The 14710-nt window shown below is 42.5% G+C and overlaps 1 protein-coding gene across 4 annotated transcripts in view; it reads left to right on the forward strand.

Moving 5' to 3' along the window:
• CYP4F22 (cytochrome P450 family 4 subfamily F member 22) overlaps positions 1 to 14710 on the forward strand; it is a 204238-nt gene that overhangs the window by 17357 nt on the left and 172171 nt on the right. For 3 of the 4 annotated variants that reach the window (XM_070741742.1, XM_070741738.1, XM_070741741.1), the window contains exons 1-2: positions 5228 to 5504; positions 5844 to 6066. In XM_070741742.1, the coding sequence (XP_070597843.1) occupies positions 5845 to 6066 (222 nt within the window). In that variant the 5' untranslated portion in view covers positions 5228 to 5504; position 5844. Of the gene's footprint in view, positions 1 to 5227; positions 5505 to 5843; positions 6067 to 14710 lie in introns of those variants that run through there. The other variant, XM_070741740.1, reaches the window with a different exon arrangement.

A 14710-nucleotide genomic window follows, 5' to 3' on the forward strand; every position in this document is an offset into this window, starting at 1 on the left:
CCTCCACCAACTCCAACCCTCCTCCTCCCAACCCCACTGCCTACAAGCAACAAATATTCAGTACTCTCGGAACAAGAAAACCTGCAAACATCTGACAAAGAACCACCAAGAACCAAGCACAACACAACTCCACCAAAAGCCTCAACAACAGAAGCTAACCTCCCTCACCCCAAGCCAGCCAAAAAGAAAAGGAGAGTACTGGTAATTGGAGACTCAATCCTCAGGGGAACTGAGCCTCCCATCTGCAGACCAGACAACCAATCTAGAGAGGTGTGCTGCCTCCCTGGAGCTAAAATCTCTGACATAACTGAAAACCTCACCAAAATACTCAAACCCACGGACTACTACCCGCTATTGGTGATTCATGCGGGAATCAATGACACAGGGAAAGACATGAAACAAATTATGAAAGACTATGACCACTTGGGCAACACAATCAGAAAAACAGGTGCTCAGGTTGTTTTTTCTTCCATCCTCCCCACTAGAGGACGACACCCCGCCAGAGAACACAAAATCCCGCAGATAAATCACTGGCTTAAAGGATGGTGTCGCCATAAGAACTTTGGCTTCCTCGACCATGGCCTGCACTGTCTCCAAGAAGGGCTTCTAGCAAGCGACGGGCTACACCTCACTAGAGCGGGGAAGAACCTCCTAGGCAACCGACCAGCCCAACTCATCAGGAGGGCTTTAAACTAGCTCTGAGAGGGGAGGGTGACCAAACTATACGACAAAACACTGAACAAAACAAGGAAGGGGAATGGGACAAGCCTACAAACAAACCTGAGAATAAAAAATTTCTACCTGCAAACAAACACAAACATCTAAAATGCCTGTACACAAATGCACAAAGCTTGGGAAACAAACAGGATGAACTGGAATTATTAATACACGAGGGCCAATACGATCTAATTGGAATCACAGAAACCTGGTGGGACGAAACACACGCCTGGAACACACAGATAATAGGTTACAACCTCTTCAAGAAGAACAGGTCAAACAAGAAAGGAGGAGGTGTTGCACTATACATCAAAGACCACTACACTGCCACAGAACTACATCCAACCAAAGAAGATAACCCCCTAGAAATCATATGGGTCAACATAAAAGAAAAAAAGAGCAACACCACAATTGGAGTATACTACAGACCACCCAATCAAACAGACACAATGGACGACCTCTTCACATGCCAACTAACAGACATATGCAACAAACACAGCACGACAATAATGGGGGACTTCAACTACCCAGACATCAACTGGAAAACTAACTCAGCACCAAGCGGAAAGTCTGCCAAATTTCTTTCCAGTCTAGCTGACAACTTTCTAACCCAAAAAGTTGAAACAGGAACCAGAGGGAATGCTATATTAGACCTAATACTAACAAACAGGGAAGAAACAATAGAGGGAACAGAAGAAGAAGGGAAACTGGGAGAGAGCGACCATGTCATCCTCAAATTCAACATAGTGCAATCACTAGCTACTATACCCAACACCACTACAGTCCCAGACTTCAGAAAAGCGGACTTTAACAAGCTCAGAGCGAACCTTGAACAATGCCCCTGGAACGAACTCTTAGAAGGAAAAACCACTCAGGAAGCCTGGGTGATCCTAAAAAACAGCATCATAGACGCCCAAAACAACGCAATCCCCATGAAAAGGAAAAACAGGAAAACCAAAACTAAACCTGCATGGCTAAACAAAGCCCTTGCAGATGACATAAAAGGAAAAAAAGCTAAGTACAAACAATGGAAAGAAGGACTCATAACCAAAGCGGAATATCAGCAAACAGCCAGTTCCTGCAAACAAAAAATAAAAACAGCAAAGGCACAATATGAACAACACCTTGCAGCGGAAGTCAAAGACAACAAAAAAAGATTCTTCCAACACATCAACAATAAGAAGAAAATCAAAGAAACAATCGTCACACTAAAAAATGAAGAGGGTAGAGAAATCACAGACAGCAATGACCAAGCACAGCTACTCAACGCCTACTTTGCATCAGTCTTCACACAAAAGGGAACCTCCCTCCAACCAATCTGCAATTTAACTGCAACAAACTGCCCCAGAACCGAACTCAACATAGACAAAAGCACAGTGAGGGACTACCTGAGGGAACTCAACGAATACAAATCACCAGGGCCAGACGGACTTCACCCCAAAGTCCTAAAAGAATTGGCAGACACCATAGCGGAACCACTCCTTCTCATCTACCAAATATCCTGGATCACTGGAGACCTACCGGAAGACTGGAAGCGAGCTGACGTAGTCCCCATCCACAAAAAAGGCAAAAAGACCGACCCAGGTAACTACAGACCAATCAGTCTGACCTCTATACCTGGAAAAATACTGGAGAAAATAATCAAAAAACAACTTACCCACTTCCTAGAAACAAACAAGATCATATCCAATAGCCAGCACGGATTCATCAGAAACAAATCATGCCAAACCAATCTCATATCATTTTTCAACACCATAACCAAGTCAGTTGACCAACGCAACTCAGTGGACCTCATATACTTGGACTTCAGTAAGGCTTTCGATAAAGTCGACCACAATCTCCTAATCCACAAACTAGAAAAAAATGGAGTAGATTACTACACATGTAGATGGATAAACAGTTGGCTGACCAACCGCACCCAACGAGTTGTCCTCAACGGCACCAAATCCACATGGAAAAAAGTAGATAGTGGAGTACCACAGGGCTCTGTCCTGGGTCCTGTACTCTTTAACATCTTCATCAACGACCTGGACGAGGGAATAAAAGGGGAACTAATAAAATTTGCAGATGACACCAAGCTGGCGGGAGTAGCCAACACCCTTGAGGACAGGCTCAGAGTACAAGAAGACCTAGACAGACTATCACAGTGGGCCCATACCAACAAAATGAGGTTCAACACCGACAAATGCAGAGTCCTCCACCTCGGCAAAAAGAACCCTAGACATACATACAGCCTGGGAGATACCCCACTCAGCAGTAGTGACTGCGAAAGAGATCTTGGAGTCTTGGTGGACAATCAACTAAACATGAGTCAGCAATGTGCAGCAGCAGCCAAAAAAGCCAACTCAATCCTAAGCTGCATCAACAGAGGAATATGCTCCAAGACCAGGGAAGTACTAATACCACTCTACTATGCCCTGGTCAGACCCCACCTGGAGTACTGCATCCAATTTTGGTCACCTCACTACAAAAAAGACATCGAAACTCTGGAGAAGGTGCAAAAAAGAGCAAACAAAATGATTAGGGGACTCGAAACCAAGACTTACGAAGAGAGATTGAGAGAACTGGGCATGGACAGCCTAGAAAAAAGAAGGTCTAGAGGGGACATGATAGCAGTTTACAGATACTTGAGGGGTTGCCACGGTGAGGAGGGGGTCTCTTTATTCCCGAGGGCACCAGAGGGCCGGACGAGGAACAATGGTTGGAAGCTGACCAAGGAGAGATTCAACCTGGAAATAAGGAAGAACTTCCTGACGGTCAGAGCGATCAACCAATGGAACTGCCTGCCAGGGGAGGTGGTGAACTCCCCAACTCTGGACACCTTCAAGAGGAGATTGGACTTCCATTTGGCTGGGGTGCTGTAGGGTTTCCTGCTCAGGCAGGGGGTTGGACTTGATGACCTAACGGTCCCTTTCAACTCTATTAATAAAATAAAATTTAAAAAAATTGTGCTGAGTTATCTGACTGGGAAAAGTTGAGCTTATACCAGAACACCCCATCCATATCCAAACACCTGGGGGAGGAGAGAGCGAGCACTGGAGTGTGGCTGGCCGCGTCTACTTTGTCTGCTTTAAAAGAAGGGGAGGGGAAAGGAAGCCAAAGAGAGGCAGGAAGCCAAAGAGAGGCAGGCAGGCTTGAGGCCCCACCCCCTCCCGCCAGTTTTTATTGTGTCTGCAGTTAAAGATGGTGCAAAAGCCGGGCAAGTTGGCTTATCTGGAGACACTTTTTAAAGCATGGATTTTTTTCTAACGCGCAGCCCTTGGGGATCCCACAAGGATCTTCCTTTCCCCTTCCTCATTTTGGAAAGAAAGCGCAACATCTCTCTCTCTCTCTGTCGTGTGTGTGTGTGTGTCTCTCTCTCTTTCTCCCTGTCTTTCTCTGTCTCTGTCTGACTGTCTGTGTGTGTGTGTGTGTGTGTGTGTGTGTGTGTGTGTGTGTGAAGCACAAACGCTGGTCTTCAAGAGGAAAAAAGCCAACGAGCCCTTTTAAACTGAAGCCTTCTGAGATGCCGAAGCGACCTCGTTTGAGAAGCCGCCCCAGGAAGGACTCTGTGTGTGGGAGGGGTGTCCCCCTGCCCTGCGCAATCACCCACCCCTCGAAGGTCTGGGTGCAAAGTTGGAGGAGGATCCTGGGGAGGAAGGATGTCAATGGGAGAGGAAGGGAAAGAGGGGAAGAGCGACCTTATTCAAACACACCAGGACTTCACTTTTTTTCCTTGGCAGGGAAAGACTTTTTTTGTTTCCCCTGCTTGGCTGCCTTAATCCTCCACGAGCTGAACCGGGCAACTGGCATTTACAATGGAAGCGGGGGGTAGGGGAGAAACTGAGCCAAAAAATTCCTCGGGTGCAGCTAAAAAGAAGCAGAAGTGGCGAAAGTTCTTGGGAGGGCGGCAGCCAAGAAAGGCTCTAAACCTAGGCTCACAATCAGGCAGCAACAGCAGTTAACTCTTTCCTACCGTTTTCAACTTCTTCATTCCAAAGCTTCTCTTCCCGCTTACTTGGAAGTGTCCGCTGATTGGCTGTTGTGACGAAACTGGAACGACAGGGCATGCACGACTTCCTCTCCCACCCCCACTTTGTTACTTAAGCTAGTACTGTATGTGTTATAGCAGTGTTTCCCAACCGTGGCCACTTGAAGATATTTGGACTTCAACTCCCAGAATTCCCCAGCCAGCAAATGCTGGCTGGGGAATTCTGGGAGTTGAAGTCCAGATATCTTCAAGTGGCCACGGTTCGGAAACACTGCACTATAGAACCAACTCCCCCCCCCCCCGAGATCAGAACCGCGCCCCACCCTCCTTGCCTTTTGTAAGTTGTTGAAAACTCACCTTTGCTGCCAGGCATGGAGAAATTGACACCTCCCATAACTACTGTTTTATGTATGGTTTGATTGGGTTGTGTGATTATTTTATTAATAAATTGTGTTTTATTTTAAATTGTGTTTTTAGATATTGGATTTATACATTGTTTTATTGTTGTGAGCTGCCCTGAGTTCTCGGGGAGGGGTGGCATACAAATAAGTAAATAAATAAAATTCCTTCTTTTGCTTGTGTTTTCCTAAACCAGGGCTGGACAAATTTAAGTAGCGACACATGCGCAGTGCCAGAAACTTGCTTTTGCAGAAGTGCCAAAGAGCCACGTGTGGCTCGTGAGCCACGGTTTGCCAACCCCTGGCCTAGCCCAACTCCCTGCCCTGCCTATGTCAGGAGTACTTATGGCTTCTTGGACAAATGATTGTCCTGTCTTTTCTTGAAAACACCAACAATGGAGTTCCTACAACTAAGGGATGTAAGCTGTTCTGTTGCTTAATTGTTTTCATTGTAAGAAAAATCTTCCTTAGTTCCAGGCTGAATCTTCCTGTGAAGAGCTTCCACCCATTCCTTCTTGTCCTGCCCTTGGCTGTTATAGAAAATAAATTTACCCCCTCTTCCCTGTGACAGCCCTTCAATTATCAGAAGACTGCTATCATATCCTTCTCTTTGTTAGACTTTGGGATACTTTAACTAGGGATCCTACAGGAGGTGGGAATTGAAGGTGTCCGCTCTAACTTATGATCAGAGGTCTTTTTCTTTTGCCAAATGTACAAGAATTCTGTTCTATGCTTCATCTACTTTCTTTTTATCCTAGAATGTTGCCACTCACCGACTTGTTGCTTGAGAAATTGGCTGTGGAGAAAACCCTGATCCGAACCATGGTTATCTCCAGCCTGCTGCTGTGCTTGCTGGTCCTCCTTATCCAACAGTGTTTAAAAGTTTTTGACATCTGCTACCATTATTATGTCAACTGCCAGAGACTCTGCAACTTTCCTCAGCCCCCTCGCTGCAATTGGTTCCTAGGCCACGTGGGAATGGTAAGTCTGGCTAGTATAAGGAATGAAAAGATGCCAATATCTAAACATTTGTTATCAAGTTATCGTAACAGATCTGAAATACTGTCCACAGATGCCTCTCCTATATCACACACTGCAACCTTGAGGCCTATGACAGCCAGAATCACAAGGATACTACATCTTTCAATTCCAGCAGAAAAGAAATGGTCAAAACAAGAATTGCTGGAAAGCTAATTGCTCAATAAAAAGGAAATAGTAGATTTCTAAAAGAGCATTAAATGACAAGGAAAGATGGTTGTGATCAACTGCACAATTTTTTAAAAAAATTAAGTTTCATATCTGCACACATGCATTTCTTCAGACATTGATGCCATTTAAAAAATAAACAGGCACGGGAGTGTTTGGATCTTGTAGTAGAAGTGTTCAAACTTGGAAGGGAGGAAATTGGTCAAAGGGCGGTCTTAACCCATACTTGGAGGCTAGCTCCACCCATCTTGGAGAAAGGTCCTTCTCTGCATACTACCTCTGTAGTCTTCGTACATTGGCTGGGCAACTTTTATGGCCAGGTTATTGACTGTGGTGGCACAGAAGAGCCCTGGTAGCACAATGGTTAGAATGTATTATTGCAGGCTAACCAGTGAAGGGCTACCAAAATTTTTACTACCACACTGTGGGTGTGGCTTAGGCAGGACACCCTACATTTTCTTTCAACATCTTTTAGTGCAAATTGGGTGCTCTGTGATGGAGCTCCATTTTAGCTACCCCACTGCGTTTCCCCCTGTATGGGCAGTAGCCCACCCCTCAGACTAACTCTGCTCATTGCCTGGAGTTTGATCCTGACCAGTTCAAGGTCGATTCAGCCTTCTGTCCTTCCAAGGTTACTAAAATGAGAGCCCAGATTGTTGGGGGCAATATTATTATTATTATTATTATTGATTAGAGTTGTATGCCACCCCTCTCCGAGGACTCTGCTTAGAAAGTGATGTAAGCTGTGGAGCATTATATAGATCTAAATCTTATTGCTATTGCAAAGAAAAAAAGAAACAGATGGAAGTTGTGACCCTGTAGCATGCAATGGAGTCTTTTCTAAGAAGGAAGAAAAATGCTTATTGCAAACCAATATCCTTTTTAATGGAATTCATTTACTCTTCCTTTTCTCGAACAATAGAAATTCCCATGAATGAGGGAACCCCAATTTTTTGCAATTGATTTTTTATTTTATTTTATTTATTTATTTATTTTATTTATTTAGTCCAATACATAACACACATTGAAGAGAATAGATATGTAGTAATATAACTAAAGAAATGAATAAACATTAAAAGGAGTCCAGCCGTTGCAAAAGGACTTCGGAAGACGCCTGACCCCCAGCTGTGCAGAGCCATCATTAATTACCCGACCTTAAAATTCCTAGCTGAGACACTCAGTGGTAGGAGCCCAGCCTGCAGCGAAAGACCCTGCTAATGCCAGAGTCTAGCTGCTAGTGAAGGACCCTGGAAGACCCCTGATCCCCAGTAAAACAGAGCACTTTGAAAAAACATTCCTTCCAACTTTAAAACTGCAAACTGCAATTAGCAGCTCTGCTATAAGCAGCTCATCACACTGCAATTAACTCTTACCTTACCTTGTAAGAGAAGAAACCCTCAAGCATCTCTTGCCATTCACATTCCATTGCCCCCTTCCCCAACCAGAGTAATACAAAACAATAAAACTACGAGTGGCAAAGCAATAAACCCAGTGACCAAATATGCCTGGTAAAAAAAGGCTCAAAACTCCCAGGCAAATAACATCAGCAACTTATGCTTTAAGTGCAATGACTCAATTATTATACAAGAAGAATCCAAAAAATGCCACTCCTGCAACAAATTAGCTCACCATACCTGCCTTAACATAAATAAACAAATTGCCTCCTTTCTTCAATATAATTCCTCGTTCTATTATTTCTGCTCATCTTGTACTCCCAAACCTGACTCACTCTACAACTTATCTGATGAGATCCTCTCCCTAGAAGCAATAACAAAAACTCAACAATCATACATAGAGAACATAGAACCACGGCTTGCTTCCATTGAAAAAATTATCCAAGATCTGATAAAAGATAAACCACCAAAACAAATACACTATACTACCCCACCACCACCTGTCTATATGCCAGCAAGTCCTCCACAATCTTTATCTGCAAGCTCAACTACTGACACCCCACCCTTGTAAAAGATGCTATGGAGCGCGAACAAAAGTGACAGAATGCCATCCTTTTTGACCTTGAGGAAAATGGGGAATCTGATTTAACAAATATACGCAACATCATCCGCCGCCTACATCCACAAACCTTTACCCCTGATGACATCCTAGAGGTTACTAGAAACGGCTCTGCACTAAGGTACAGCGATGGATCAAAGGTCCCTCGTTTCTGTAGGATAGTCTGCAAAAATGAAACTGCCAAACAACTGTTCATCAAAACCATGAACTCCATCGCCAGAAATAATGACAACTGCAACAAACTCCGATCCAGACCTGATCTAACTCTACTTCAATGCATCCGCTCTCGCGAACTACGGGCCGAACCCAAGAGATGTCTTGGGCTTGGTGAAACCAACCTATACGTAAACTACCACACTGAATGCATCAAAACTAAGACCTATAGCCCTCCCTTCAAAAATCCCATCCCACCTCAACCATCCCACACTTCCCAACCCAGCACCCCTCATCAACAAACTGTCATTCCTAGGACTTCCAACCAAGAATAGGAAAGCGCGCCCCTTACTTCCTCAGTTCAATCCAACCTCAATCCATTCCAATTTAAATTCAACTCAACTCAACCCAACTTCAACCCAGAACCCAAACTCAATCTCAAATGTAAGCTAATCAATGCAAGAAGTATAATTAACAAGTTGTCTGAATTCCTCCTCCTTCTAGATACCAATTTATTTGATTTGATCTTTGTCTGTGAAACATGGCTAAATACATCCTATCCTGACTCCATCATCACATCAAGTAACTACCTTGTCCTTCAGTCTGACCGTGAATCCCGCAGAGGAGGCGGTGTAGCCATATTTTATAAAAAATCACTCAATATAAAAAACATCCAAGTTAATACAATACTACTTATTGATATATGTCTTGTAGCCATTTTTAAATACCATAGATAGTATATCATATTATGGCATCTACCTAGAGTCATGATGGCAAACCAATGTTACATGAGCCACAGGTGGCATGCAAAGCCCTCTTTGCAGGCACGTGAGCCATCACCCCAGTTCAGCTCCAACACACATACATGCATGCCTCCCACCAGCCAGCTGCTTTTTGGGTCGCTACTGTGCATGCACAGGGGCAAGGTGCATGCGGGAGATGCACATGCATGTATGGGGACAGGATGCATGTGTGTGGGTTGCATGCTCATGGGCAGGGGGCACAGGGGAGTCACACGTGCATGCACAGGGCAGGGCACACATGGGGAATCATGCATACACACACAGGGGAATAGGGGGCATGGGGGGGTCACACACACATTGTATTACAGGTGCATGTGCACACTTTTTGCACTCAGTGACAAAAAGGTTAGCCATCACTGACTTAGAGGGTAGAATAGAAACTGCCCACATGAAAACAACTTTATATAACTTCTATATTGCCTAGAATTACAACTGTGGAAAAAGGGGACGTGTGGGTGGAGGAAAAATCAAAACCAAGCCCTGTAAAAAATGATGACCACAACTGAGTTTCAAATTTTTGTTGATAAGCAAAACAGTTGTTAATTGAATAATGCAGTTAACTGGATTTAGCAAATATGCACACACACAAACACACACACACACCGATTTGCTTGTTGGAAGTTGATGTGGGGTTTTTTGCAGATTCTTCTCCTAAAAGGCAAGCTACTTGGCATAAACTGAATAGATGGGGAAGCCTCCCTAAAGCCAAGAGGAAACAGCCAATTATTTATTTATTTATTTATTTATTTTTATCTATCTATCTATCTATCTATTTATTTATCAGACTACAAGGAAAAACTATCCATCCTACTACAAAACCCTGCCTACAAACTTCTAAACACAGATCCTACCACCTACCTAGAAAAAACCACCAAATCCAAAATAAAAGCCTCTCCCATCAGTGAAGAAATCCAACAAAGAATCATCCCCAGAGAAAAATCTTCCATATGTCCAAAACTCTATGGCCTTCCAAAAATACACAAAGAAGGAATACCTCTCAGGCCAATAGTCAGCTCCATAGGCTCACCTCTGCAAAATCTCACCTCATATATACAAAATTAATTCCACTTTATAGAAATAATTAAAAAACAAAACCTACAACCTGGTGACCTACTTGTGAGTTTTGATGTCGTACCCCTTTTCACCCAAATACCAATTAAAGAAGCCTTAACAGCTATCCAAAACAGTCCCGAGTCTTCGGAGAGGGGCGGCATACAAATCCAAATAATAAATAAATAAAATAATAATAAATAAATACAAGCCCCCCAAGTATATCTTAGATCTGACCAACCACTGTCTGACAAATACATACTTCACCTATAATGAACAAAGATATAAACAGATAGAAGGAGCCCCCATGGGATCACCCCTCTCACCTGTCATCACAAACCTCTACATGGAACATTCTGAAAACAATGCATTGGAGCAATCTAAACACAAACCCAAACTTTGGCTGAGATATGTAGATGACACTTTTGTAATTTGGCCAAATGGAAAAGAAAAACTGGACAATTTCCTCACACATCTCAATAGCCTACACCCCAAAATACAATTCACTATGGAAACAGAAGCCAATGATCAACTTCCCTTTCTGGATGTCCTAATCTATAAAAAACCCAATGGCACCCTAGGACACACCATCTACCAAAAGAAAACCCACACCAACCGTTATTTAAATACACACTCCCACCACCACCCTGCACAGATCACCTCAGTAGCCAAAACTCTCATCACCAGAACCAAACGCCTAGCTGGTCATGAGCACTTAAAAACTGAATTGAACAAACTCAAAGATGTATTAATTTCTAATGGATTCGAAAGAAAAACAATTACAAACCTAATCAAAAAAGAGACATCTCCCCCAAAATCAAGACCAAGAACAGGATAATGGCACCACCCTCCTCCCTTACATCAAAGGCACCACAGACAAAATTAGTAAAATTCTCCACAAACATAATATCAAAACTTCATTGGTCACTAACCAAAAAATATCAAACATCCTAAGAAACCCAAAAGATAAAATCCAACTCGAAAACCAAGGAATCTATGAAATCCCTTGCAAAACATGTGCAGCCACATACATTGGACAAACTAATTGAAGAATAAACGCACACATTGCAGAACATAAAAATGCAGTCAAAAAAGAAGAAAAAAACTTCCTCCCTTGTCCAGCACATTAAAAAAACAGGGCATGAAATTGACTTTGAAAAAACTAAATTACTTTCCAAAACAGAACACGTATATAAAAGAATAATCATGGAAGCCATAGAGATAGAAAAACACCCCCTCAGCATGAACAAACGAGATGACACGTCCCGCCTACCAGAAATTTGGAAACCAGCCTCAAACAAAAAAACATATCATAATCATCACCATGTCAATCCTTCAACTAAATGTGATTCCACCAACCAATCAAATCATTAAAACATAGCCACCCAATCTATTTGCTACATTCAAACCAAATCTCCACCCCCCCCCCACTATTTATAAGGAACAAATGGCAGTTGCAAACAAACTATATTTACAGCAGCACGAAGCTTACAACTTCAGCCTGATGATGGTGAATGTGATTTCACCGAAACGTCGCATAGACACTCAAAATATTACATGGGGCAAAACCCGAACTCAGAACAATCTACATACATACATACATACATACATATATTTGTTTTCGTAGATTTTCAAGGGTACAGGTATGACGGTCTTGGTATATTTGGGTTTCTTCCCATGTAAGATTTGGAAATTTCTGGCGACGTTTCGATCCTACCACCTACCTGGAAAAAACCACCAAATCCAAAATAAAAGCTTCTCCCATCAGTGAAGAAATCCAGCAAAGAATCATCCCCAGAGAAAAATCATCCAGATGTCCCAAGCTCTATGGCCTCCCCAAGATACACAAAGAAGGAACACCACTCAGACCCATAGTCAGCTCCATAGGCTCACCCCTACAGAATCTTGCCAAATTTCTCGCCAAACAACTCCAACCCTATGCAGAATCCATCATGTCTCATGTACAAAACTCATTCCACTTCATAGAAATCATAAAGGAACAAAACCTAAAACCCAGTGACCTTCTCGTAAGCTTCGATGTCATATCTCTCTTCACCCAAGTGCCTATCAAAGAAGCCCTGACAGCCATCCAAAACAAATACAACCCCCCGAAGCACATCTTAGATCTGACCAACCACTGCCTGATGAATACATACTTCATCCACAATGGACAAAGATACAAACAGATAGAAGGAGCCCCCATGGGATCACCCCTGTCACCCGTCATCGCAAACTTATACATGGAATATTTTGAAATCAATGCCTTGGACAAATCTGAATACAAACCCAAATTCTGGCTTAGATATGTAGATGACACCTTTGTAATTTGGCCACATGGGAAAGAAAAACTGGACAGCTTTCTCACACATCTCAACAGCCTACACCCCAAAATACAATTCACCATGGAAATAGAAACCAACAACAAACTTCCCTTCCTGGATGTCCTAATCTACAAAAAAACCGATGGCTCCCTAGGACACACCGTCTACCAGAAGAAGACACACACTAACCGCTACTTGAATGCAAAATCCCACCACCACCCCGCACAGATCAATTCCGTAGCCAAGACCCTCATTTCCAGAACCAAACGCCTAGCCGACAAAGACCACCTGGAACCTGAATTACACAGTCTCACAAATGTATTAATTTCCAATGGATTCCAAAGAGAGGCAATCAACAACTTAATCCAAAAAGAGACACCCCCCAAGAACCAAGACACAGAACAGGACAATGGCATCGCCCTCCTCCCTTACATCAAAGGCACCACAGATAAAATCAGTAAAATTCTCCGCAAACACAACATCAAGACAGCCTTTGGTACAGATTAAAAAATAGCCAACATCCTAAGAAACCCGAAAGACAATATCCAACTAGAAAACCAGGGAGTTTATCAAATACCGTGTAAAATCTGCCCAGCCACATATATTGGACAAACGAACAGGAGAGTAAATGTACGTGTTGCAGAACATAAGAATGCATTAAAGAAAAAAGAAAAAACCTCCTCCCTTTTCCAACACTCCAAAACTACAGGACATGAAATTGATTTTGACAGTACCAAATTAATTTCCAAAACAGAACACTAAAGCAAAAGAATAATCATGGAAGCCATCGAGATAGAAAAACATCCCCAAAATATGAACAAGCGGGATGATACCTCTCGCTTACCAGACATCTGGAAACCAGCCCTCAAACGTATCCCAGCCATAGAAACCAGACTCAGAACACACATTGTAAAACAATCAAGTAGCCTGCAAGTTCCAACTACTCAGGATAACCCGAATATACCAAGACCGTCATATATATATATATATATATGTAGATTGTTCTGAGTTCGGGTTTTGCCCTGTGTAATGTTTTGCATGTCTATGCGACGTTTCGGCGAAATCACATTCACCATCATCAGGCTGGAGTTCCAATCTTTGTGTTTTTGCAAATGAATATTAGCAACTGACATTTCTTCTTAGCATGTAGTGTGGGGGTGGAGATTTGCTTTGAATGTAGCAAATAGATTGGGTGACTATGCTTCCGTGATCTGATTGGTTGGTGTAATCATGGTTATAGAAGGAATGGCATGAAGATTATGAAGTGTTTTGTTTAAGTCTGATTTCCAAATATAAAATTCTAAAATCATAATAATTAAAGGATTGACATATTGATTATAATGAAGTGTTTATTTTGTTTAAGGCTGGTTTCCAAATCTCTGGCAGGCGCGAGGTATCATCCCTTTTATTTAAACAAAAGGATCTCTTTTCAATTTCGATAGCTTCTAGAGAGATTCTTTTATATAAATTCTCTGTTTTGTGGAGTAATTTAGTTTTTTCAAAGTCAATTTCGTGCCCTGTTCTTTTAATGTGCTGGACAAGGGAGGAGGTCTTCTCCTGTTTCTTGACTGCATTCATATGTTCTGCCATGCGCTGGCTCACTCTTCGGTTAGTTTGTCCAATGTATGTGGCTGCACATGTTTTGCAAGGGATTTCATAGATTCCTTGGTATTCTAATTGGATTTTATCTTTGGGGCTCCTTAGGATATTAGATATTTTTTGGTTAGTGCAAAATGAGGTTTTGATGTTATGTTTTTGTAGAATTTTACTAATTTTATCCGTGGTGCCTTTGATGTAAGGAAGGATGGTGGTGCCATTGTCCTGTTCTTGATCTTGTTTTTTGGGGGGTGTCTCTTTATTGATTAGGTTTGTTATTGTTTTCTCTTTGAATCCATTAGAAATTAGTACATCTTTGAGTTTGTTCAATTCAGTTTTTAAGTGCTCATGGTCAGCTAAGCGTTTGGTTCTGGTGATGAGAGTTTTGGCCACTGAGGTGATTTGTGCGGGGTGGTGGTGTGAGTGTGCATTTAGATAACGGTTGGTATGGGTTTTCTTTTGGTAGATAGTATGTCCTAGGCT

Source organism: Erythrolamprus reginae, chromosome 2 (genome assembly GCF_031021105.1).
Source record: "Erythrolamprus reginae isolate rEryReg1 chromosome 2, rEryReg1.hap1, whole genome shotgun sequence".
In the NCBI taxonomy this organism is placed as follows: Eukaryota; Metazoa; Chordata; class Lepidosauria; order Squamata; family Dipsadidae; genus Erythrolamprus; species Erythrolamprus reginae.